Source organism: Electrophorus electricus, chromosome 6 (genome assembly GCF_041902795.1).
Source record: "Electrophorus electricus isolate QZ-2024a chromosome 6, ASM4190279v1, whole genome shotgun sequence".
Classification (NCBI taxonomy): Eukaryota; Metazoa; Chordata; class Actinopteri; order Gymnotiformes; family Gymnotidae; genus Electrophorus; species Electrophorus electricus.
In genome coordinates, this window is record NC_137502.1 from 17,837,561 (window position 1) to 17,865,402 (window position 27,842).

General features: G+C 40.9%; 1 protein-coding gene across 9 annotated transcripts in view; it reads right to left on the reverse strand.

The window, feature by feature from the left end:
• Positions 1-263: 263 nt before the first annotated feature.
• The window catches only part of sptbn4b (spectrin, beta, non-erythrocytic 4b), a 65,021-nt gene continuing 37,442 nt past the window's right edge, over positions 264-27,842 (reverse strand). For 4 of the 9 annotated variants that reach the window (XM_027014456.3, XM_081715900.1, XM_081715903.1 and 1 more), the window contains 18 exons: positions 20,085-20,348; positions 18,144-18,368; positions 17,156-17,245; positions 16,656-16,934; positions 16,001-16,131; positions 15,521-15,725; positions 12,757-13,002; positions 12,113-12,247; positions 11,372-11,616; positions 10,915-11,053; positions 10,627-10,711; positions 10,203-10,399; positions 6,515-7,260; positions 6,250-6,310; positions 5,894-6,153; positions 4,473-4,643; positions 4,290-4,332; positions 264-4,115 (listed from right to left, as the gene is read on the reverse strand). In XM_027014456.3, the coding sequence (XP_026870257.3) occupies positions 3,882-4,115; positions 4,290-4,332; positions 4,473-4,643; positions 5,894-6,153; positions 6,250-6,310; positions 6,515-7,260; positions 10,203-10,399; positions 10,627-10,711; positions 10,915-11,053; positions 11,372-11,616; positions 12,113-12,247; positions 12,757-13,002; positions 15,521-15,725; positions 16,001-16,131; positions 16,656-16,934; positions 17,156-17,245; positions 18,144-18,368; positions 20,085-20,348 (3,756 nt within the window). In that variant the 3' untranslated portion in view covers positions 264-3,881. Of the gene's footprint in view, positions 4,116-4,289; positions 4,333-4,472; positions 4,644-4,689; positions 5,157-5,893; positions 6,154-6,249; positions 6,311-6,514; positions 7,261-8,039; positions 8,098-10,202; positions 10,400-10,626; positions 10,712-10,914; positions 11,054-11,371; positions 11,617-12,112; positions 12,248-12,756; positions 13,003-15,520; positions 15,726-16,000; positions 16,132-16,655; positions 16,935-17,155; positions 17,246-18,143; positions 18,369-20,084; positions 20,349-27,842 lie in introns of those variants that run through there. The other 5 variants (XM_081715899.1, XM_035525636.2, XM_035525638.2 and 2 more) reach the window with 5 other exon arrangements.

Below are 27,842 nucleotides of genomic sequence, written 5' to 3' on the forward strand. Positions count from 1 at the left end.
GCAAAAAGAAGAGGGATTTGAATAGTTTCTGAATCCACTGCATCACTGATCAATCTTTGCCTACAGTTATCCCCCCATCTTATTCTCATCTCTGACTGGAGTAATCAATTCAAGACCATCTGGAGTAGCAAAATTATTTGCTTTTATACCTAGATATGGGGAGTTCTGGTACATGGTGCTTGTAAGATGAAAGCTAAAAACTTGCTGAGTTATTCCTGGAGATATGTGATCGCAAATAAATCAACAAATCATTATACAAGGCATTTGACATATGACAAGTTGTATTTATCAAGGAAATAACTGTACAGTTTTTAGATTTATACATCATTCTTTCACTATTTCCATGTATGTATTTGAGTCCCTCCTGAACAGTGGCTATAATGGACAGGGTGAGAGAAGGATTACAGTCATGCACTGCAGTAACAGAATTTGGACTTTGTAATTCATGCAACCAGCAACTTGATTTACTGGCTTTTATCCACTGACCTTTCATTTATTTGAATGCAAATTAACACCCCAATTTATATGTGAAATTGTTAAACCTACAGATTTCATCATTAGACAGCCATAGAAAAGAATATTTTTCTATACAGAAAATATTTTAAACAATTTATACAGGTCATCAAGCTTTTAAGTCAAACTCAGTGGTGCCCAAGGGTCCAACACAAACAAAACAGGTTTAGGCTTTAAGAGAGGCCTTCAGCTAGGTAAAAAATGTGACTAAAGCACCCAACAGAAGATCATTCATTCATAATGAGAAAAAAGCTTAGACATGGTGTGGTCCTTTAAGGCAAAATATGATTTTTATATTAAAAAATGGTGAACAAAATAGTCTATAATACATTAATATCATGATCATCTTTGAGTGATACAGCAAGTACAGAGGAGGATATGTGTAAAAAAAAGCATTTTTGCAAAGTGTATGTGCAAGAAAACTGGATGTTGTAAAATGTATCCCCAAAACACATCTCTCTAAGAGAATTGATAACAAGAATTGATGCTGACATTTTTGTTTCTCCTTTTTGTAGCCTTCTCATTAAATGAATAATATATAGAAATCTGCGGTCTGAGAGTTGTGCTTTCCATTTATCTGAAATGAACCAAATAGCTTGATAGCTTTGAAAAATTATTTGATTTATAAAATCATATACATCTCCAATGAAACATTCTGAAGTAAAATCTGTAGTAAATGAATTAGTGAATACCTAGAGATCGGCATTAACTGAACATATTTTGTCCAGTATGAAAAATCTTTTTGATTTTGCTAATACACATATATGTAAAATTAAGTAAGCTGTATCAGAACTAATCACATTTCCACTCACAAAAATGTATAATAAAATACAATGAAAGCTATATAATGCATAGCAGTAGTTGTAAAAATAGACAAAATAATTCATAATCACATTCATGATGGGTAAAGACAAAATGTTGTATATGATTTTTACTGTTGTTCATGAATTGTGTGTTTGTTATTACACCAGTTTCCACCACAGCAGGGTTTGTTGTCTCAGACCCTTAGACACCACTGCTCCTCCCCAGTAACACTGCGAAACAAGGCAGTAGTGTAGTGCAAAGGAAAAGTTGCATACATTTCGTTGTTGTGAGTGGTACGTGTTCAGCCTGCATACGTGAATCCCCTTCTACCTTTACTGCATATCCTCCTCTGTACTTTCAAGAGTTGTAGTATTGCATAAAAATATATATAGAGAAAACTTCAAAGGAGAAAAAAATAGCAAAAAAACACCAGTGCTTTTAGACAGATGTTTGACAATATTTTTACATTCTAAAAAAAGATTAAGGAATTAAAATAATGTTTTTTTCCGGTTTAAAACAACAAAAATATACAATTAAACACTTTTATATTTAAAAAAGACTTACTTTAGATTAAAGAAAAGAAAACAATGTTTTTCCTTAGGACCATCACGTTTTTTGCTTTTGAAATATTTTATATGATAAACACATTAATGTAAACATTTCAATTCAAATTCGAATGTAAAATATGTAAATAATGTTATCAACTAGATGATGCATGAGGCTTAGGTTTGGTACATGATGTACTACCCCCTACAAATTAGCCAGGGTGGAGCAGTAACTCACGCTTTTGGCTCCAGGGCTGGTTACCAGCCACAGGGCAAAACGAGAGAAAATTATAATTTTATAGTTATATTTCCTCACAATAGAAGAGACTGAGAGTTGTTTAGCACATAAAAAAGTCATCATTGCAGTCTAACCTACCATGCAATAATGTCTACAGTGGTTTGTCATTCACATGTATATTAATGCACAAAAAAAATCTGAACAGTAAACATATCGTATGTGATATGAAATCCCTGCATTACATATGTCTGAAAGCCATGTAATATACTACGTTCCTTTAATATATCTCCAGTTATATTTGAGGTTCCCAATCCCACAATCCCAGTCTTAGGGTCCCCATGGTCTGCACATTTTTGCATTTGAGCTGATCAGATAGCCCAATTTAACTCTTCAATTACCAAGCCCTTTGTGATCTGGGTCATGTTGTCAGAACAGAAAAAAACAGAAACATTTGCAGAGCCCAAGAGCTGGAAACCACTCCCTCCCACCTGCAGCTTACAATTCTGAGCAAAAATCCCGCTCCCTCGCTGCAGTTCTAATGAAACAAGATGCACAATTGATACCACAGAGCCATCACTGTTATCTCACACCATTATCAACTAAAAAGATGAAACAAAATGACCAAACTGAAAGTAGAAGCACAGGAGAAGCACTTACTACAAAATAATTTATTCATGCAGTGGTTGGATACTGCAACTGTTATTTAACTTATAAAAATGTATATGCACATTTCACACAAAAGTTAAGATGCAGTTAAGGAGCAGTTGGACTCATTAGTGTAATATAAGGAAGACAAGGGGAAATGACATGCCTGAGTTATCATTACCTGCAAGATGTAAGCACACACACATGCCTTGTTTTTCTGTCTTTGAACACACAATATGACTCATTTTTATGTTTCAAACAACTTTAAGTAGATACAGATGAAAATTTGGTATCCCCCGCTAACACTGAAACAGGAAATATGGGCTGTCCAAATAATTTTGTCACTTTTCCATTCCATTGCAAAAGGAAATGCACATATATCAATGCTATGGGTTATTCTCCAAAATAAGGAAGCTTCCATAGAAACCAGATTTCAGACAATACACACCCTATTAACGTTATTCCGCTTATTTTGAACAGATCTGGAGTTTACCCCAAAAGGCATGCTGGACAATACTGTACGATCAGCCATATTGTGGTTTACAAAGTGTTGAGAAAAGTATTTGAGATTTGGAAGAACCAATAAATAAACAACAATAAAAAATGGATTGTATAAAAGAGCAAATTAACTAGAAAAAAAGCAAAAAACAAAAACAGACCAACATGCTTGCTAAAAGAAAAACTTGAGAAAAATCTTGAGAAAAATTCTGGCATATTTCCATTCTTTTTCAGCATTTAATCAAACAGGTTAGATGTCAAGACACACAATATACAAATAGACAGTTACACATATAGGATTCATCTTTCAACAAACAAATTAAAAAATAAATATCATGAGCTACTTCATTGTAACCTCTCTCAGAACTATTTTCATTTTACCTCTGCCTTCTACTCTTTGGCCCTTACAGGGCTGCTTATTGTGGTGGTGACCAGCAGCCACTAGGGGGGCATTCTGCCTCAGGACAGTTCCACTCAAAGCCAGTACTGGCTGAGTCCTCCCTTCAGTGGAAAGCTTGACAGACAAGAGCACAGTGATGTCTCTATTTCTCCGTACTGCCAGCACAGTCTTGTCATGTCCGGCTCCCTGACTCAGATCCTGATTCCTGTGTCCAATGGCTAGGGGGTGGAGTGGACCCTCATTTCTTCTTCCCAGTCTTTTTCTCTGGTTTTTCCCCTTTGTCAGAGCGCTCAGAGCCCCGGTCGGCTCGGTCCGACCTCTCGCCCCTCTCTGAGGCCCCGGCCCTGCTACCATCCCGCCGTGTGCCCTCGTCTGTGGATGAGGTAGTAGGATGAGACTGCCCCCATTTGGCCATCTCCTCATGCTCACAGATACTTGTGTTGATACTGGTTATCCAGGCCTTCAGATCATCCTGTGGGATGGAGACAAATTGACCACTGAGGTGTTATGCAAACACTAATTTGCAACTCAAATTACACATTGAGTGAGGAGCATCCAGATTATTTAGTGCCATCAGAAACCATGAAAATACAGCTACATTAGTCAATTCAGTTTAAAGCTATGGGAAATTGTGACCAAATCTTACCTCATCTTTAGCATGGAAGAGAAATTCGTTCCCATCTTTAGTTCTAGGATTAAAAGACAAGAGTGTATTGGTAACATCAAATAAAGCAAAAACGCTAGTGTTCTTCTAAATAAGTCATTTAAAGACCGTGGAAGAACCTTTCCAGGGAATTTAATTAGGTAGTTCTGTGATTTTTTTTCATACTTGAGCGTGAAGACGTTTTTCTTCTTCTTGTATCCGTTGGTGATGTCGCACGAACAGCTGCTAAGGTTAATGATTGGCTCGTTGTTGTAAGATGTGGTGGTGTTCTTGGAGTCCTTGTAGAAAGCGAGCTCTCCCTTCGTCAACACGCAGTACAAGTTCACCCAAGACCTGCTGTAGTGTGTTAGAGAACACAGGATACCATGAGCTCCATAACCCAGTGACTCCCTCCACTTAACCATCACTTACCTGCCAAAACGGTGAAGAACAGCCCCGCCTAGGACTTAAATGGAGCGGTTTGATGTGGAGCTCATTACTGCTTGGCTACAGCACACAGCTGGGCTTTTGGGACTTACCTTTGTTGTGGGGGGGTTGGGGAGGGGTTGAGTGCAGCCAGGAATGCACAGGGAACATGGAAGAGAAGAAAGGGACATTTTGGTTGGCTAGCAAGTGATGACATAATCGCTAATACTAGTGTTAAAACTTCAGAGGACAGGCACTTGCAAACAACATTCAGCGCACATGTACACTGCGTTATATTAACATGCATAAAATAAATATACAGACATTTTACATTTGTGTCCAAAACCCATGAATGAAATGGGTCCCCATGTAACATGGCTACAGGGGGAGCTGTAGAGACAAGGATGACAGCCAGTCACTGCAGTGTGACATCTGTCATAGCAGCTGAAAACCAAGAGAATTGGCAGTGTGAATGAAGCGGAGCTTGCATACTTTACTGAACATAGCTTCAGAAACACAGTCAATGAGGCGGAGCTTGCATACGTTATTGAACATAGCTTCAGAAATACAGTGACTGAGGCGGAGCTTGCATACGTTATTGAACATAGCTTCAGAAATACAGTGAATGAGGCGGAGCTTAGTGATTATAGTTTCAGAAACACAGTAAATGAGGGGGAGCTTGCATACCTTACTGACCATAGCTTCAGAAACACAACAGCTCTTGGTCTTCTGCCACAGCCATACAGACCAACAAGGCTAGTGGTGGCTGGAGTCTCATCATGCAAGTTGCAAGCAATGTGCTGATGGAAACTATTTTATGCTATTTGCACATTAAATTGTTTGTCATGAAACCACTAAACTATGAAAGTAGTTACAATTTAACCAGATGTCACTTGTTTTGTGACTAACATTTTTTGGGTTTGATTTAAAAGTTAACAAGCTTCAAGCTCTCTGGCAATTAGACAAAACACACATTGTATATTTTTTATTGCATGTGTGTTGTTTGAAATCTTGTTAGTAAAGACATGCAGAAGTATACAACACATATACAGTACTAATATAATTTTTGCATAGAACTGGATTAACAGTCTTGCTGTTTCTTACTGGCATAATCAGAGTTAAGATACAAGCATGCCAAGTTCTTGTCCTCAGCCTCTGAACTCTTGACGAGCAAGACCCACCTGTTGGAACTCTTCTTCTGGCTCTCGATATCCAGCTTTCGGAAGAGGAACCCCTCATGCTGGGCAGTGTGGGTAGGTGGCTGGGGTGCTGTTGGGCTGCTCTGAGCTGGCGCCGAGCGAGACCGCCGCGTTTCCACCACCATCCCCTCCTTGGGCCGCGGTCTTCTCCGTGGTTTGGGTCGATCTCGAGCCCGCGGACGGTCTGGTCGTGAAGACTTCTCAGGAAAGCCGTTTGGGAGACGGGGGATTTCCCCACGGGCCTGAGAGAGCAGTGCACACACACAGTTTTTCACTGGCTTGGTTTGGTAGTGTTGGCAAAATGTAATAACTAAGCAGAAGCACAAACTTGAATTTACCTGTGCAGCTTCTCTCTCTTGAAGCTGCTCCACAATATCAGCTAAAGTAGACCTTTTCTCTCTGCCAAAATATTCAAGAATGAATAAGCAACCTAATTAACTCACTCATGTCAGAAAAACAAATTATGCTATTGGAATGCAGCAAGACTAAGGGTGAGACTGCGTAATGATTTTAACTAAATGGCGCTAACATAAAGCTGCATTAAATATTATAATTAGTGGTACAGGTACTAGGCATTCAGAGCTGTCATATGTACTGTCTCACCCTCCTCCGGAGCGTCTGTCTGAGTGGTCCCTGCCTGTCTCATGTTCACTGCTCTCCTGCCTCTCTAGCCGGTGTCTGTCCCTGTGCCGAGGTTCATGTCCATGGGCAGGACCCTCTTGTTCACTGGACGTCTGCCTCTCCAGACGCCTCTCACGCTCCGCCCTCTCCCGCCACACCTCCTGGGGGAGTTCGTCTCTCCTTGCCTGGATCAGTTGATCGTTGGAGAGCTGTCGCTCAAGCCGTGTCTCCCTCGGAGGTGGATGCTGCTCTACCTGCAGTTCAGACCGGCTGCTGCCACTTCCCCCTGGGCCACTGTTCAGCCTCTTCCTGCCTCCACCTGGCTCCTGGAGCACCACCTCTGCCATCACATTCTCCTGCTGCCTGTCCCACTCCCTCTCCAGCGTGGGGCAGAGTTGAGTGACTTTCAGCTCCACAGGCATGCCAAGACCAGCAGCCACACCCAGCACGCCTGCATTCCTGGCTTCCTGGATGCGGTAGGTAGCTGCTCCGTTCATGATGGGTGTGTAGTTGGCCACAGTGGAGCCAAGTCTGCGAGCTACTGATGAGGGAGAGGGGTAAGCGGTGATGCGCTCCACCCGAGGCTCGCCATGCTCATAGACGGCCTGCCGGAGAAGTGAGGAGGGGCTGCTCCGGCCTGGAGACGAGTCCTGGGGGTCCAGGAAAACTTTGCGACCCAGAAGAGGAGTCGGGGGGAGTTTACTCTGCTCTGCCTTTATTTTCTCCACCTGTACAAGAGAGCACAGAGAAAGTGCTCAGAAATCATCTTACATTTATACATGATGACTTTTTCAGTTAGTCTAATATTTTACAAATGCATAAAATGCAGATTTCCATGACATTACAGCTTTTTAAAAACATATATTACATTTACATTTGCTTTGCTCTATAACAAGATTGAAATTGTAACTTGCTTAGAGCATCTGCTTAGACCATCTACCAAATGTAATAATATAATGTAAGCTTAAGCCATTGAAATGCATCTGTCTGGCAAAAGCAAACTATTGATATTGAACATTTGAACTTTGCTCTTAATGAAACACACACAAATAAATTCATAATCATCACTGATCATTAACTAGACACTATTGCAAAAAGAAACCTGTTATTAAAAAGTGCTAATGAATAACAATTGTACAAGATGAAATGTTGAAATCCATGTAAAAATGAATGCAGGAAGATCAATGCAGTACCAAATCCAAATTGGGAATATAATTTATGCAAATAAGCCATTGGAGCAAAAATCAATAAAGTCCAATTAAGAAAGCAAGAAAATGATTATTTAGTCAGCTACAGTATCTTGGTCAGGCCAAAGAGCTCACACATTTGAGAACTGTGAATTGTTGGTGAACTATTTATGGGCCTTCTGTGAAGAACACTGACTTTGTCCCAAATGAAGATATAAGCAGGACACTCTGGCTGCTCCTGCTCTCTACAGTTTTGTTCAAGCGGAGCATCCCAAAGACCAAAGAGAAATGTCATTACAGGCGATATATAAGTGATTTACATTTTCTGCATTCACTTGGATACTTGGTTGTTGGTTTCCATTTCACCAAGAAGCTCACCTGAGGCACAGTTGACAGAGGAAAAAACAACAAAGTGTCATAATAAAGTGCTGGGCCACCAGAAGCTTCTAAAAAGAGCTTCAATTTGCTTTGGAATAAACTTTACAAGTCTCAGGAAATGTACTGGAGAGTATCTTCCAAAAAATATTCCCTCATTTGGTGTTTTGACAATGGTGGTTGAGAATGCCAACACATCAGTCCAAAATTGACCATATGTTCTATTTGGTTGAGATCTGGTGCCTGTGATGGCCATAACACATAATTTATATTAATTATTTTATTTATATTAGTAATATAAATAAAAGCCATGCAACCATACATGCCATATAGATTTGAAGATTGTTAGCCCTGCAATCCAGTCCACTCCCACGAGCACATACAATTTTCATAAGATAAAAGTGAACAGTCAGACATTTGTATTGACTTGCAATGCCATTCCTGCTAAAGAACAAATAAATCCAAAACATGCCCCCAAGGGGTCCACCAATCAGGTCTGTGACATTACCTTGGTTTTGTTCTGCTTACAAAAAATGCACAAGCATCATGAATTTATACTTTTAACCACAATTTCCAACTATGTATTGATGTCTTTCCCACACATCTGAATGAAGATTTTACCTTAGTAAACTGTTCCTATGGAAACACCAGTCAGTTCAGCAGCCTTTATGACAAGCTCCTGCTCCAATAATGAACTTTTAAACTCACTTAGATAGTTTCCTCTTGCCATCTTGGGTCAACTGTGCCTGCTAAAATGTTTATACATGCCACTATATTGAATATAACTTTGAATCGAATAGTGAATGGAAACTTCTGCACTTGTCATGTTTCTCCACTCAATTATGCCGATTTTGCTTCTTATTTGTTACTGGTCTGTATGGATTCAAACCTCCATTCAGTAATCCCATTGACTACACATTTACAACTATGTGATACAATAATTAAGCTTCTTAGTGTTTGAACCAGAGGTGTCAGCAAAATGTGGTGACTGCTCAGACACACATCAATCAATCACATCAGTGATTGATGAGTTGAATCAGGTACATTTAAGCAGGTCAAACACCAAACCACGCTGGACTCTGGCCCTCATGGACCAAGGTTTGACAAATTGCCAAATTAACTAATATTGCATAATTAATATTACATAATGTAATACTAGTTATTGCAGCGTAAGAAATCTTTTAGCGACTGTTGAGAATATTTACCGAATATAGTTAAAATTGAGTAGGTATCAGAATGAGTATTACCAATTGAAAAAAATGTAAATTTACAGAACAAAACAAGTTCAGCAGTTCAGTATTTTTGTGTTTCGGAATGTCACGATTAGTCCCTCCCAGATACCGTGTTTCGTGTTTTCCCTGTCTTGTGTATTTTAGTTCCATGCCATAGTTTCGTTTTCTCCGCCCCTTGTTTGATTACTTACACCTGTCCCTTGTTTCTACCTTGTTAAGTTCATGTTTTTAAACCCTGTCGTGTTCCCTGTGTCTTTGCTGTTCATTGTTTACTTGAATGGTTGTGTTTCTTTGAATCCGTGTGTTTATGTTTATTTGGTGGTTGCATTTGTGTTAGGTTCATTGTGTTCGGTTTAATGTCTGGATGTTTGAAAGCCTGTCTGTTTCAAAGCCTTCATTTGTTAGCATGTTTTGTTATCATAGCCTTCGTGTTCCCTAGTCAATTGTTATAGCCTGATTCCCCTGCTTGCTTTCGTGTACTCGTGTGTTTGTTTAATCATGTATCCCTGTGCTTTCCGTGTTGGTAATATGACCCTGGACTACTACAATGACTCTGATTTTGGATTTGCCCATAATAAATCTCGTTCTTTTCGCACATGCGTCCACCTCCTCACTGCTCACCATTACACGAAATGAGGTTTCAGGATTTTAAGATGCAAGTGTGCATTTGGACTGGCTGTCCTCTGACCCACCATGGTAAGATGTTGGAGAGAGCTGAACCTCTCCTCACTGAGCCACCATGGTAAGGCATCAGAGGGAGCAGAAGCTCTCCCCACTGACCCACTGAGGTAAGGTGTCTGAGAAAGCTGAATCTCTCCCCACTGACCTACAGTGGGAAGGTGTTGGAGAAAGCTGAATCTCTCCCCACTGACTCACCGTGGTAAGGCGTCGGAGAGAGCTGAACCTCTCCTCCCAGGTGGCAGCTGCTTTGCGGAAAGCCTCGTGACGCCGAATCAGCTGCTCCACCTCATCCACACTGGCGCCTAGTTCCTTACTACTCAGGAATGGTTCCTGCGCTGTGAGCCATGCCTCAGCTACCATGGCCTCCTGGGCAAACTGATGTACCTCCAACACTGATGGATAGAGAGAGAGAGAGAGAGAGAGAGAGAGAGAGAGAGAGAAACACCAATCAGGAAAAGACAGACAGAGAGAAAGGAAGATACAATCAAACGATTCAGAGGGGCACTATGTAATTGATCCTTTGTTAGCAAAATTGAATAGCACTCTGGATGAAATTGTCCATTATGTAGACATTTCTATCAAACTGATTGCCTTCCAAGAGATCTGATGTGCTACTCACTGTGCTGTAGCTCCTCCCAATGTTTGTCCCATTTCTCTGTGAGTTCTCTCTGCTTGCTCAGTACCTTCTCCAATTTCTCTTTGATCTGAAACATCACAGCAAAACCTCAAGACACAGTGACAGAAATTTTTTTAGAAGACTTCGATATAGAGCCTTATTCATTTTCTGCTGAATCACAAACTGGATATGCAGCTCGTCTACTGTAATTTATTATGATCACGATAATATTTGATGGGACTTTATAAAGCATGGTGCTGGGTGTTTCCTTAGGTCTGAGAGCTCCCTCACCTCCTCAGAGGCGGGGTTGCGTGCGGCGAGCAGGGTCTTGCCCATCTCGATACACTGCTGCATGCTCTTCTGGCGAGCCTCCACCTCACTCTTCAAATTCTGGTGGTAATTCATGAGGACCTCCACGGAGGACACGTCCCTGCAGGCAGAGAGCCCACAGCCCATTAGAGATCAGAGGAGACAGCAATAATGTTCCACACATGGGAAGACCCAGGACACACCAGCACTACCAGTCTAGCATGGAGCTATTCTTTGAGACAGTCAGTCTCTCTTGAGGCAGACTGTGTATGCAAGAAAGAGTTGAGCAGTTAAGGCTGGTTGTTATGAAGTAGAATGCAAATGTAGTAAAGGTATAAAACTATGTATAAAACTGTGTGTGTGTGTGTGTGTGTGTGTGTGTGTGTGTGTGTGTGTGCACGCTTGTGTAGGAGGGAGCTATAAAGGATCTCAGTCATACCTGGGCTTCTCTCCAGTTCCTATCTGGCAGATGATGCTGTCCATCCACATCAACTGGTCTCGGACCACACCGAAAAAGCGTAGTTTGTCTGTTGCTGTAGTGATCTGTACACGGCACTCCTCACAAGAAATTAGCAGCTCTTTCCATGCTTGCATCACTTCTTGTTCCCGAATGCTGATGGCTTCGGCCTTCTCTCCAGCATAGACTGTTCGGAGTTGCGCAGCACTCTCCTGTAACTGTCTTACCTGAGCAACACAAACATTGGTAAAATGTGCGTGCGTGCATGCACACACGCACACACACACACACGTACACACACACACATAAACACACACACACACACACACACACACACACACGCACACACACACACATACACACTGGCATATGTGGCATATCAAGTAGACTTCTGTTAGTACAACACAGCCACTGATCAAATATCTTGGCACTTATCTGAGTAGTTTACTTCTAGTTTAGATAAAAGTGATTAATTATTGTATTTCATGTATATTTCAGCAGTTGTGCACCAGATATTTTGGCCAATGTAATTCTTTTAGTTACATACATAGATATTTCTCTTTCTAGTTTAATTTCATCCTTGAAATTACTATTGAGTATAATAAACCTGAAGTTCACTCATGAAGCCTTTTTGCCAAAAAACACCCCTTCACTCTGAGTTTAATAAAGGACAATACAAATGTTCAGAGATGCTTTTGTGAGCTCAGGGTTTCACTGTCTCACCTGGCCAACCAGCAGCTGGATGTCATGTTCAAAGGTGTTCATGAGTCTCTGCAGGGTGCTGGTGTTAGTGGAGCCATCCTGGCGGGCACGCACTTCGGGCAGCCTCTGCTGTTTGTCCCCTATGTGCACTAGCACCTGAAACACACGTACACATACAAAACACATTTCTAGACTCTGGTATTTACCAGTATCCAGCAACAATATATTTATATAGAAACTAAACATCCTATTTCTCCGGAAACCTTGTTTATTTCACTGCCAGAGAAACAGGACGGAATGTTTTGGACAGAGGTCCTTCTTCAGCTGTACATGCAAAGTGCTATATATATTTACAGTGTAGTCTCCACCATTTCAGCCAGGGGTCCTTCATCAGCTTGGCAAGATCAATGCTTCTAAAGGTCTAGCTACAAAATACAAAGTGTGTAGTACTTTGGTTGTCCAACTCATGAAATCGCTCTATATGAAACAACCTGCTTTTCCAGAAACCTTGTGTACTACACTACAGTTTTTATTGCATCTCTCTCTTGTTTTACACACACACACACACACACACACACACATCTAGCACACCTCTAAATGTCCTGTGGCCCAGTGCTGAGTTCTTTTAGCTGGGCAGTGACACATGGCCTGGGCAGGCGTCTCACCTCTCGGCAATCAGAGAAGAATTTGTGCAGCTGGTGGGAAGCTGCGAGCATCTGACCCCTGGTCTCCATCAGCTCCAGCAGGTCAGCCCACGCCTCATTCACGGCATCTTTCCACTCGGCAATGGTGGCCGCGTCTGCGTGTCCATAGTCAATCAGCTCGTCCACCATCTGATTGACAGCCGTCACTCTCTCCTGACCGAGGCGACCTGTCTCTGAGGTGAACTCAGTGAACTTATCCTGCAGGACCTAGGAGATGAGGCAGGACTTATTCAAAGGCATGTGAGGTGTGGGACTTGTAAATTCACAGTAAGAATTCATTGTGAACTGCATGTATGTATTGTCACTGGGTGTCAGGTCTAGCGTTCAGATCAGTTATGTTCAGTGCTTGAAGTGGGAAAAAAGTACTCTCCTTATTCACATGTTGGTGTGTGTATTGGCTGGCATCAGCAAATCATTAAGTATTACAGTTGAGGCCAAAAGTTTTGAGACTAGCATAAATTTTGGTTTTCACAAAGTTTGCTGATTCAGTTTTTATGGTGGCAATTTGCACGAACTGTAGATTGTGAAGAGTGATCAGATGAATTGCATTTAATTGTAAAGTCATTCCTTGCCATGAAAATTAAATTAATCACAAACATTTCTGCATTCCAGCCACTGCATTTCAGCCCTGCCACAAAATGGCCTGCTAACATTATTTCAATGATCTTCTCGTTAGCTCAGGAGAAAGTGTTAATGACAAGGCAGCTGATTTAATGTAACAATTTATCGAATCATCAAGAACTTCAAGGAGAGAGGTTCAGTTGCAGTGAAGAAGGCTTCAGGGCACCCAAGAAAGTAAAAAAAGTATCAGGACTGTCTCCAAAAGAGGATGCAGCTATGGGATTAGGTCACCACCAGTGCAGAGCTTGCTCAGGAATGGCAGAAGGCAGGTATGAGTGCATCTGCATGCACAATGAGGCGAAGGCTTTTGGAGGATGGCTTGTTGTCAAGAAGAACAGCAAAGAAGCCACTTCTCTCCAAGAAAAATATCAAGGACAGACTGACATTCTACAAGACGTATAGAGATTGGACTGCAGACGACTTGGGTAAAGTTATTTTCTCTGATGAAGCCCCCTTCAGACTGAACATCTGTACAAATGATTGTCCAGAGAAGAAAAGGTGAGTGCTACCATGAGTCCTGTGTCAGGCCAACAGTGAGGCATCCTGAGACCATTCATTTGTGGGGTTGTTTTTCATCCAAGGGAGTGGGTTTGCTCAAACCTTGGCCTAAGAACACTTCCATGAATAAGGAATGGTATGAAAACATCATCCAAGGGCAACTTCTCCCAATGATCCAAGAGCAATTTGGTGATGAACAATGTTTTTTCCAGCAAGATGGAACACTATGTCACAAGGCAAAAGTGATAACCAAGTGGTGAACAAAACATTGAAATTTTGGGTCCATGGCCAGGAAACTCTTAATCTCAGATCTTAATCCCATTGAGAACCTGTTGTTAATGCTTAAAAAGAGGTGGACAAACAAACACTCCAAGCACTGATTAGGCAAGAATGGATTGCCATCAGTCATCAGTCATTTTGCAAGGTGAACTGCAGAAGTCTTAAAAAAGAAGGGTCAACAAAGTAAATATTAAGTCTTTGCTTAAACTGGATGTATTTGTCAATAAAAAGTTAAACTTATGAAATGCTTATCATTGTACTTCACTATTTCATATAAACATCTGACAAAATAATCTAAAAAACCTGAGGCAGTAACTTTTGTGAAAACCAAAATTTGTTTCAGTCAAATTAGTTTTCAGTCAAATTAGTTTTCAGTCTCAAAACGTTTGGCCAAACGTTTGCTACAGTGAATAAAAAATACTAGGAGATATCACTAATGTCCAAAGTGACAACCATTTACCAAACTATTAATTTTACCATATATAAAAATAGCATACAATAATTTAATGATGTAATATATGTATGATACTATATATTATGCATGTGTGTAGTGATATGTGTGTGCGTTTGCACAAAAACATATCATTTGATCCTTTGACCAACAATCGGGAGAGTTGTTTATGTCGTTGGCTGTGGTAGCTTCAGCTGTTTTTGTTAATGCTACATCAACAGGCTCCTCCCTGCCACGACTAGTGCTAATGTTAGCTTGCTGCTCATGGTCCAGATTTAGTACTGGTTCTGGCTGAAATTCTATTTTGTCTGAATCACACATTCTCTTTGTGCCCTTTTAGAGCCAGGTCAACATCTTTATTTAGCATTCACATTACTTAGTCTAGCATGAACATTACTTGTCTTGTTCTAGACTTGTAGAGAGAACAAGAACAGGTTAGCTTCACAAAATGTCCCCTGGATAATGAATTTTATATAGGATCATTATGAATTTCCTAGAACCTGATATGGAGATGGCAGAAAAGAGTATGGAGCTTAGAGAAATAATAGATAAGAAAAATGTAAAAAAAATAAAATAAAATGTAGAGGTGTCAGTACTGCATACTGGTGAGTACCAGCCCACTTTCAGCATTGGTTATGTTTATTTATTTTATGATGTTTTATGACCTGATTTATGTTCAAATGTCTGTGTGTATCCGTGTTGTCCAACTTAAATTCTAATACTTCACAACAATGACATGAAAAGCATAAAAACTCTTCAGACATCTGCATTGATTACTGTCCAAACTGCAGTCTAGAGTGGATCAGAACCAAGGCAGATCATAGCAAGGCATGGCCCACTGGACTGGCCCTGGATGAGAGTCAAGGGTCTACTCACCGTCACATGCTCAAAGTCTTGGCCCAGCTCTGTGGAGCTGGCCGTGACCTCTCTCTCGGCGATCCACTGTTCGAGCTCATCGACTTCCCGGTTGAGCTGGTAGAGCCAGTACTGCTGCTCAAGTTGACACTTCCTCTCCTCCACCAGGTCCTTCAGAGACACGTATAGCCGGTCAATCTGGGACTGGCGTTTACTGATCTGCTCACTGCCGGCCAAACGCACATGCAGAACGGCAGGAGAGAAACACACAAAGAAGCTTAAATTAGAGAGAGTCCCCACAAGGATTCAAGCTACTCCCAAGATCTAGTTGCGAGAAAGAGCTGCACAGTAAAATGATCAACAGATAAAATACAGGCAAGATAATGAATAGCTCTTTGGCAGAAGTAAATCAGCCTTGTGAGGAAAAGACTTGTTGCCACTAACACATAGACACACACACACACACACACACACACACACACACACACAGTGCTGCTGTACCTCTCTGGGTGGCCGAGCTCCAGTAGCTGTCTGCACTGCTGGGAGAGGAGGCCGATGGTCTCTGCGTAGTCCTCTATGGTCTGCTCCAGTACCAGGTGTTTCTTCAGTAGCTGGAGTGTACTGGCCTCATCCTGAAGGAACAGAACCCAGGTCAGTCACACTGCTACATCTCCACTCACATCCACACAGCACAGCCCATGGACAGGATACAAGGCACAGGCTCTGATAAAACACTTCACAGGTACACTTTCCATTCACAGAGAGCGAAAGAGAGAAGGACTGAAAGAGAGAGAGTGACAGAGAAGGAGAAAAAGAGAACTATATTGAGCACTGCTATGTTTTTTGTGTGCTTTCCTTCTTTTCTTATTTTTTTCTCTCTCCAAGCCCATAGACTGGCACATGTGATATTTTTGCTTTATATACCTCTCAGAGATAATAAAGTTAAAATTCTTCATCAGGGAATGACTGCCCCCCTGCATCTCCTACCACCTCCCTTGGCCACATCACAACATGTGATCATTGAGTTCATAAACACTCTCCATCCAGAGAAAGCAAGCCAGATAGAGAGCTATAGAGAGAACATAGAGAGATTTGAAGAGTTGTGCTCTGTTGGATTGCTTCTCTCCCTTGCTATTCCTTGCTCCTCTATTCCTACCTTTCCTTTCTCCTCATTCATCATGTGCAGCTCTTGTTCACTGAGCCAGGCCTCAACCTCGGTGATGTCGAAGTAGTACTGGTGGGCCTGGTACATGGCATCCAGGGTCAGCTGCCGGTGCTCTGTCTCAGTCCACAGCACCCCCCACAGCCCCTCCAGCTGCTCCATGCATGCCCTCACACAGTCGGCCTCGGGGCTGCGGATGGAGGCGATCACCCCTGCCCGCTCCAACACATCCTCCACCCGCCTGCGGTGACTCTCCAGCTCCCTCTGTAGGCCCTGGGGAGAAGTTCACTGAGGTCAGCCAGGGTTAAGGGATATCATGGAATAAGAAGACCAGAAAAGCGTTAACAACTGAGTTAATTTGAGTCAACTGACCACCAAGCCAAAGACTGATGAGGATGTGAATGGAGAGAAATTACAAAAGCAATATGGAAGAAAATGCTACTGATGATGAGCTAATCAGGTATCAAAGAGGCACAGAGTAGTGATGCTTCTACCTGATTTTTTTTCATGAGCTGCTGCACAGCCTGTAAACTGGTTCCATGTTCCTGTGATGTGGCCATGGGGAGGCGCTCTTGCACCCACAACTGAAAATACATGAACATACACGCACACACACGCACGCACGCACACGCACGCACGCACACACACGCACGCACACACACGCACGCACGCACACGCGCGCGCGCGCACAAACGCACACGCACGCATACACACACGCACACACACATGCACACACACACACACATATACACACACACACACACACACATACACACATACATACACACACACACACACACACACACAAGCAGGAATGCAAAATTCTAGATTTTTAAATGTTGTACTGTCTTACATGAAACTGAACTTCTATTATGAAAAAAATTATAACACATATGAATTCATGTGGTTTATAGAAAGATCAAAGGTATCGAATAAGCTTCTGTTCACTTATGGACATCAAATTTCCATATACTGGAAATATACTGGAAGTGAATGTAATGCTATCTTTTGAAAGGTTTCTCATTTACAAACAAGACATGCAATATGTTCTTGTGACAGTAAAAGCCCAATTATCATGCATGGTCCATGCTGACACCAAAATGTTGTCATAACAGTTTTTACCTACTGATATCAATTATTGATGATTATCCATTCAATTATACACATACATTTTCTAGTTTCAATTTTCTCCGCATTTTTAATCAAATTCTATGTAGCTGTGACTCACTGGAAAATAGTGACTGCCCACCCTTTTTTTCAAGTGTGAATTATAAATCACTTTATGAATCTGTATGTAATGTGCTATAGAACATTATTATTATTATTATTATTATTATTATTATTATTATTATTATATAGAACATATTATTATTGTTGTTGTTGTTGTTGTTGTTGTTATTGTTATATTTTTGTAATTCATTCATTTTTATATAGATGTGTGTACCTCAGGGAAGCATGAAAGTAACCCCAATGTGCACTCACAATTTCATCCTCTAGGTCTCGGCCCACTTGGTGCACCTCTTTAGAGGCAAGCAGGATACGTCGTCTCTCCTTAAGAGGCTCGATGAGCCGCACAATACGCGTTTCCACAGCAGCCTGTTGCTCGGACACCACATCCATAATCTGGACTTGCTGAGAGATGGAGGAGGTCTGGGCTTGAAGCTCTCCCACCTCCTTACACCACTCCTCCACCTGACTCTCCATCATCTGAGAAAGATGAAGATACAGACAGACAGAAAGAAAGAGCGAGAGAAGAAGTGAGGGAGTGAAAGTGAGAGAGAGAGAGAGAGAGAGAGAGAGAGAGAGAGAGAGAAAGATAAACAGGGAAAGAAGAAGACAAAAAATGTCAAGGAGAAAGCATTTTAAAAATGAAAAAAACAGAAAGGTTGAAAGCGAATGGGACAAAATGAGTGAGATAGAAAGCACACAGGGTGGTAAAGAAGGGAGTGAGAATAAAGAGAGGATATCAAGAGAAATACAATGATACAATCAAGCCACCTATAGAGACAACACTAAGAGACATATGGGTGGAGAAAGAGAGAAGACCACGAACATTGGCAAGACAGAAGAAGGAGTATGTAATTACATTAGCAGAAGCCCACCAAAGCCATCCAGCGATCAGAGAACACTATGAGAGACTAGAACATTCTACACCTCATCTGAATTTTCTAAGAGAATGAAAATCAAATACTTGTCACCAGTGGGGACCATATTTAACTTCCCACTGAGTGCTCTAATATGGGTCCGAACCTGCTCTAAAGTATAAATCATATAATAATGGGATCAAAAGGTTTTGATATTAAAAAAAAGCACATGACATGACAATGTTCTATTACATGAACCAGTGTTGCAGCTGGCTGAGCTAGATCAAATGAACTAATCAGGACAAATCAATCCCACACAAATTATAGCACTGGGTACAGTAATCTCCATTATTTATCACTTATTGCTGCTGACACCAGAGGACTCTGTGTAGTTTATCATTAGGACCACAAGCTTGCTGATACCACAAAGCCACTCACCTCCATACATTAGCATTCACCACAGAACAGTTAAAAGACCCACTTTAATAAGCACTTCCATGCTCTGGGGTTTGAATCATTATGAATGATATATTTTACTATAGTGCAGAATATGAAGTGCTAAACTTCTGCAACTCTAATGTAAAAATTTCAGACAGTTTGGAATATTTTATAAATGGGATTTGGTGGCTCAGAAAATAAGAGCTATAGTTAGACATTTCAAGTTCAATTTTGAAATACTATATGCTGATGCATATATAAGTAAGGAACACAGACATGCATTGCACACCACAATGCACATACAAGCACTGTGAGCACCACCCCAACACACACATACACACACACTATGGGGTACAAAACTGTATCCCATGATGCAAGAGATGTATGTTTTCTGTGATCCTGCCTCATCACAAATACAGAGAGGCATGTGATAGAGCAGGCAGTAGGGAAAACCATGGGAAAACAAATAGGAAAGATAGCAGGACATCATATAAGACAGAAAGAAAGAAAGAAAGAAAGAAAGAAAGAAAGAAAGAAAGAAAAAGAAAGCGGGGAGCAAAAACAAAATAGGAAGAAATAATCAACAAAAGGAAAGAAACGGAAATTAAAGGTGCTACAGTACCGCTGATGGTGATGGTTGGGTATGGATGGAGTGGTGAGAGGGCAGAGCTCAAACTGAGCTCAGATCAGCTCTAAGCCATGGCATGCTGTCAGAGAGAGCGAAAACCAGTCAAATGAGTTACTGGCCACTTATATGTGGGGTGACACCCGTTGATGCCAAAAAACACAGCATGAAATTAAAACTAATCTGCTCTATTGTGAAAAAGAATCAGACAATAATATGCTCATTGACATTATGCATTCAAAACAAACATGACTCAAGACTAAGATAATGAGAGACCTGTAGATTCTTCAGCTGCTTGTTGACGGAGGTGAGGTCCTGGCCATAGTCGGCATGTGCCAGCTGACCCTCGAGCTGCTGCAGCCGTTGGTCCAGGCTGGTGTAGCTCTGGACCACCAGGTTGGCCTGGTTGGCCTGGAACAGCTGCCTGGCCTTGGCCTGAGTGGTGCTCTCCAAGTCCTGCCAGCACTCGCGGATCTCACTCAGTTTCTGCCGGACAGCTGCACCCAGCTCTGGCTTCTCCTGCATCAGCTTCTGGCCCTCCTGAAAGGGGTAAGGAAGCGCAAGAGTGTTGGGAACAAAACCTGAACAGAGAACGATTAGATTTTTTACACTGAACATACTGAGACCAAAAAAAAAAAAATTGGATCACTGGTAGATATGGATAGATTCTATTCACATCTTTATAAGTATAATGAAGAAAGGTAACATTTATATAACCAACAAGCCAAATATCCTGAGGTTATCTGGTAAAGCAGAGGGGTAGCAAACATGACTATGTATCCAGCGAGCAGTCTGGCTGAACAGGAATACAGTGAAGGCAGTTCATTTGGGTTCTGGGCCCAACTAAGACCCCCAGACCATCAGAGATAAGGAGACAAAGGGAGTGAGAGAGACAGAGAATGTGAGAGAGACAGAGAAGGACACAGGACAAGACAGAATATGGAGAGAATCACACATGAACAGGTATAGAACTCAATAGTTCTGTAGCCAAGCTGTAGCTAAACTCTATTCAGTTCAGACAAATTAATTTTATTTTACTTTTTTACATGACAATGACAAATAATAATGTCAGAGGCATTCAAAAAATACACACCTATAAAATAATCAGACACAGAAAACATTGACAACCATTGCTATCAGCCTAGAATATCTCATAAGGGACTGATTCACTCCCGTTCATGCAAAGACATCATCACAAGTTCCAATACACAATACCCGTATACACACACACACACACACACACACACACACACACACACACACACACACACACACACACACACACACACACACAAACACATAAAAATTTCATTCCAGACCACCCTCAGGGGCCCCAAGTACACAATGACCTAAGCTGAAAGTCAGACAGACAGCCAGCCAGCCAGACACCCAGACACACACACACACACACACACACACACAGACACACACACACACACACAAACAAAGTGCATTGTAATTTCTCTGTCTCAAGGTTGTGTGCAATGGGGGATGGGTGGTGATGACCCTGAAAATCATGTGCAAGGACATGAAACTAGGCTTGTGGATTCTTGCTATGGTTACTCCACATATGAGCTCACCATATTCTAAATTACTAAAGAGATATGTTCAAGCAGTTTGTCACATTGCATATATTATCTTTTCTATACTAGAAAAAAAAGCCTCTCTAACACCAAGAACCAAATGTATTAATCAAAATAGTACTTCATGGAAGCAAAACTACATAAGATTATACATTCAAAAATTCACTTTCACACAATTTGCAACTATAGGAATATATCCTTATAGTACATGAATCACATCACACTACAACTACAATACTTCATAAAATAATTTTTGGAAAGAAACAAAAGCAAGTCATCAAGAGAATTATGATGTCAAACGGTCAAGACAAAACGTAACTAGAATCTAAATGTAACTAAAATCTATCAACATTCCAAAAAAAAGGGTACACGAATGACTCTGAAATTGAACGCTACAAACATACAGCTCTTCAACCCTCCCTTCTGTCTGTCAGAGTGAAGCTGTGTGTAACCCTTAGTAAAACAGCTCTCCGCTGTAGCTCCCTGGGATTGAAGCTGACACCTCTAGATGCATGATGGCCCCAGGTGTCCTGTGGTTCACCCTGCTGCAGACCTGTGAAAAGGGATGTAACTGCAGCAGCACAGAGTGAGCAGCACCCGTTCAGCATGTAGAGGGAGGAGCTGAACTCAGGGAGGATTCATATAGTGTAAGCAAGGTAGACATGGTGCTCAGAGCAGCTTTACATAACATCCATTTCTTTGACTCTCTCTGTTTCTCTTTCTCACACATACACATTCTTTCCCTCCAAGGAGCTCAGTTTGCTCTTTCCACACACACACACACACACACACACACACACACACACACACACACACACACACACACACACAGACACACACACAGACACACAGCATTACTCAGTGGAAGGAGAGGTTATAGAACTCAGTGATAAGCATTGGGAATGGACAAAGCGTGGGAGAAAAAGAAAGAAATATGAAGACATTAAATAAGAGAGAGGCAAGCAGAAAGAAAAAGATTCAGAGAGAGTGGAAGAGAGGAGATAGAGCTACAGATCTCAAACCAGATGAAAAAGTCATCCTGCCATATTAGCTACATAACAAATAAGATGGCATTATTTGTTATTATTTGTTGTCTGAACAGACCTCCATAAATGAACACAATCCTAGGGGAACAAGACAGTAGTCAGGAATCCAACTCATTCATGTGCAAAATAATACACATCCACTAATGTCCGGAGGTAACATTAATGTTATATATGTTATATATATTAATGTTAATACCTAATTAACTTAGGTAATGTCCTAAGTAACCATAGACCACTTTGAGTAAGAATCAAAGTAGAGTAAGGGGAAAATCGAGTCAATTTCAACCTGGGGTGATGAGGACACAAACTGGAGAATCACACAGCAAACATCCTCAACCTAACTGTGCTCTCAAAAGAGAGCTTACACTGAAAATCACAGAACAATAAACTCATATATAGCAGCAGTCAAACTTACAGGAAACATTTATTAATGACCAATAATATTTACTTTACTTTTTTTTGTAAATATTTGAAAATTAAAATCTATCAAAATAAATAAAAAACAAGGGGTATTAAATCAAATCACATTTATTTATATAACGCTTTTTACAACAGATGTTGTCACAAAGCATCTTTACAAATGTCCAAGTCCAAGCCCCCAGTGAGCAAGCCAAGGATGACAGTGGCAAGGAAAAACTTGAGATTAACCTTGTGAGGAAACAAGACTCAAAGGGGGGTGGGGCATCCTCCTCTGGCCAACAACGGTCCCCACAATAGTAACGATTAAAGTAACTGACTGTTTAAAATTCAAGATAATTGAAAATTGTCTCTAAATCTGAAAAATCTTTCAAATCTTACTCTGTGCCTGTTACGAACCCCAGGAACAACCCTCAGCCCCGCACAGCCATGCCCAATCGCACACACCCCTGATCTGACTCACCAGAATTCTAGCGCACACCTGATTCCTATTCCCCTCTTTACCTACCCCTTTATAAGGTTTTCCTCCCCACATACTATTCGCGAAGTATTGCTTACTTATGTGGTGTACCGAGCATTTCCTCATCCTGTGCGTTTTCCTGGTTATTGACTCCGGCCTGTTTTCTAGACCTTGTCTCCTGCCTGAGCCGCAGACACTTCCTGAACGCTAACCCGTGCATCAACCCCGGACTGACCCGACCACGCTTACCTGTCTGACTGCACGTATTAGTTTGGTGAAATAAACCCTCTGCACCTGGATCTTCTTCTATATGTGTGCATTCGTTACAGTGCCTTCATCACAGCTTCAAACAAAAGGCATTTACTCTTACTTACTATTACTTCCTCCACTCCTAATGGTCTTAAGACTTGAATCCCATTAGCTGGGGGTGATCATTTAAAAGATTTATCCATGTTAGAAACCCAACATCTGATTGAAATTCACTTAGAAAGGCACATATTGCATAACAAAATTAGATAATCACAGACACTTAAAAAAAAAAATTAAAAACTGCTCTTAAGCAGAAAACTTTGTAATTTGTTCATAATAATCACTAAAGAGAGCTTTAGGAAAAGAGAAAGATGAAGTCGGAGGGGAATGGAAAGCGAGACGTAGGGAGTAAGATCAAAAAGAACAATGCAGAGATAGAAGCATGGGTGAAGAACAGGAACGGGAATGAGAAAAGGCATGATTGTGAGTGAAAGAGAGAGATAAAGAGAGAGACAGAGAGAGAGAGCTCAAGAGGGAGATAGAGTGAGACTGTGAGAGGGAGGTAGAGAAAAATTGTAAAATTGTAAAATTTTACCTGGTAAAAAATTGTAAATGTACCTGATACAGTCAAGTCAGTAAAGCTACCTTGAACTGAAAATGTAATTGAATTGAGTAAGAGAGGGAGAGAGAGTGAAAAAGAGAGAGAGAGAAAGAGAGAGTGAGATGCCTTTTTTCCTTTTCACTAAAGCCTTACACAACAGCAGGAGCTGCACTGTGTGGTGTTCATTTCACAGGCCTAACAAGTTAACGAGAGCAATTAATTATGTAAATCTAAAATAGACATGAAAGTCAGGGGAACTGGGCTTTGAATAGAAGGGAAACAGTAGCTCTTCTGCTCTCTTAAACAGGTTCACATCCACATTACATTATCTTACTTTTCTAGAACCAGTTCTAAGTTCAAGTTTGTATCATCACTCTGTTGCATTATTGTATTACCTCTTATGTCTTGCCTTGTAAGTTCTATCTTAAAATGAGAAGTGTCCTAGAAGGTGCATTCCAGTCTATCTAGTAGTTCCCTCTGGAGCAGACTGAACAAGGGATTGAAGTGAGTTCTTAGGGAACTTCAATTTGCACAGGAAGTAGTGAATAACAGTGTTATTGCACAGGAAGTTTACACAAAGGTTTACCCATTAATCATTGTCTGTCTCATCTGATCTGGTTAGCTGAGCTTGTTGGTTGGCTGATTATCAGAAAGCAGCAAATAAAGTGAATTAGGTCAGAGTTCACTTATGTGTGAGTTCCATTAATATTTCATATTTTTTTTTGCTGAAAACTATCAATGCTGAGGAAGTAACAAAGGCCAGAGGAGGATGGCCCCCCTTTGAGTCTCGGTTCCTCTCAAGGTTTCTTCCTCATGCTCTGTGAAGTTTTTCCTTGCCATTGTTGCCCTTGGCTTGCTCACTGGGGGCTTGGACTTGAACATTTGTAAAGCTGCTTTGTGACAACATTGTAAAAAGTGCTATATACATATATTTTGATTTTGATTTTGAAGTAACCTGCTCATAAAAGTTGCCAAATCATTCAGAAAGTGAATGTATCTTGTTAACTTTTATTAAATTAGCTAATGTTCATTAGACTGAGTCAAATATTGGATATAGCAAGCCATTTATCCCTCTGTCAATCAAATATTAATTTATGTGTAAAATATAGGGTCAACATTACATAAGTACAGTTCACTCAAGCTGCATTAGCAAACAAAGGAACTGTCTAATTTTCCAACTGTCAAGACAAACAAAAACAAAAAACACAGCACACACAATGTCTTCTATTTGATGACATTGCAGGGCATTCTAAATGATAGCTGCAGTTCCCTTGACCCACATCATGTGATTAGTACGTAAGAAATGTAGGGGTACTGCTTAGGGACCCTGTGGAATGTAATGCAGCTCTAGTCTACCTACACATCAGAGAGACACAGCTTTCTCTATTACACTGCTTCATCTGATGTGGTATTAGACCCAATCAGTTCCTATTGGCTTACTAAATGGAGGTGTGGTAGGAAGAAGCTGATGAAAATGACCTTTCCACACAGAGAGAGAGAGTGTTGCCTGGCAACCGATGCATGACCACCCCCACCCTCCACCCCTCTGCTTGGCAAGCATGAACGGGCTGTTACTTGCCACACTGGTGACGACAAAAATAATCCCAACATCACATCACCAGGACTCATATCATATGGTCATTAGGAGGGCGCTAAACAGCTACTGTTCACCAGATACATTCATTGCAATACACATCACTTCTTTCAGAATCCATGTGATTCTCATAGAGATTCAACTCCTCTGACACCAACATCTCTTAAAGACAACCTCTTCTGATTCTCACCAGTTCTGCATACAGACATCTAGCCTGAGATAGAGCTCCAATAAAACTGAGCATAGGCAAAATCAGAAAGGTCTGCTAGAGACCATCTGCTAATTATTACCATAGGTTTAAAAGATACTATCTGCTGTTTGCTCCGTGCTGCTTGGTTTCCACAGCCATGTGTGGCTGGGGGCACAGGTAGAAATTACAGGGGGGACAGGAAAAAACAGAAACATATTTGCACAGGCCATCATATCTGTATAGGGCTGCCATGTCTCCTAATTCATATATGTCAATGCAGGCAGGTGGTACACAATTAAAATCATAATTAGCTGAATTTTCAAACTGATTTTCAGTTTGCAGTTTGTTTTGTTACAAATGCTACATGTGTATTTATGATACAAGATACATGGTTCTCATACCAAAATACTTTATCTTTTGTGGATGGTAACATGGTATTTCCATAATATAATATTTAAGATTAACATACCCTATACATTTAACACAACTGTACTTTTGGAGGCAAATTTGGTATTTTCTTCAGGAATTACTACTGAAAAATTTCCCCACCCAATAGTGAAATTAACTACTTGCCCATGGCTGGGAATCTGTCAGATCACCCCTAGCTGAACTTTCATTGTTTGGGAAAGAGGGCTCTCTCTCTGGTTCAGATGTTAAGCATCTGCCCTGATATCCTCCAAGCATGCTCAGTTACCCCATGGTGCTACATGTGACCACCAGCTTGAAAAGCATCTGCTCTCCACTTCCTTTTCTGGGGAGCTATTGTGCTATAAGAAACACCTCCACAGTTCCTGGGAATTAGGGATACATTCTGAAAAAAATTTCTAGGTTAAATTGTGCTCTTTTTTTGGCTTTCCATGACCACTAATGTGTTACATGCACCTGGGAAATTGTCTCTACAGGGCCTAGCAGGCTTATTGATTGAAAAGGGCAGTCAGCTAAGCAACTTCTGTCTGAACACATGACCCAGTCTCAATTGGCCAAACTGTGTACCTCAGCAAGGTGGTATGATGGATAAGCAAAACATGAGTCATGCTTTAACAGTTCTGCTCCACTTTTTTTCACAAATAAAGAGTTTTCTTTTTTAAAATAAGACATAGAAGCATTAAGCATACATATTAAAAAAGTGTTTGTGGTCAGCAGAAAAGATACCTTTACAGCCCTGTGAGGAATATTTTACAAGCCCTAATAATGATATTCAGAGTGATCTGACACAAATATATAACCTAAAAGTAATAAACTTGAGATAGGGCTGATACTGACACAATAAAACTGATGCGCAATAGCAATATTAAGGGTATTTACAATATGTCACATTAATTGTGTCGAACCTCACTTGGAGATCTATAGTTAAAACTTATGAGCACTACAAATTAATTTGTTGTGAATCAAACATTTCAGGTGAGCCTTCACAGACTGAGCAGCAAAGCAGGCCAAATACAGGAAGGTAGTGAAATAGACTGTAAAGTAGAACAGCATCCCCACTGAGGGAAAGCTCAGAAGCTTACAGTCACCACAGTTCAGCTGTGTGCTATTCCGGTAACTAGTTTAGGGTTTCAAGGCAAGAGAAGAAAAGTGAGCCCAATCTGTCCCATCATAAAAATACTGTGTCAGAAACAGACAGAAGAGTAAGACAGAGGGAATCAGAGAAACTGCACACACATCCACCCAATCACAAAAACACATACAGACACATTTCTCATGTCATCCTTGATCTTCCCTTCTTGAGTCAACACTATTTTTTTGAAATGTAATCAGAAAATCTGAAATGTGAAGATAACGTTCTAACGTTTTTCGTTTTCACTCTCAATATGATCCCAGAAACACCGCAGAAAATGTATCAAATGGGCTTTGCCCTATACAAAAACAACAACACAGCGCTACTGTGGACATC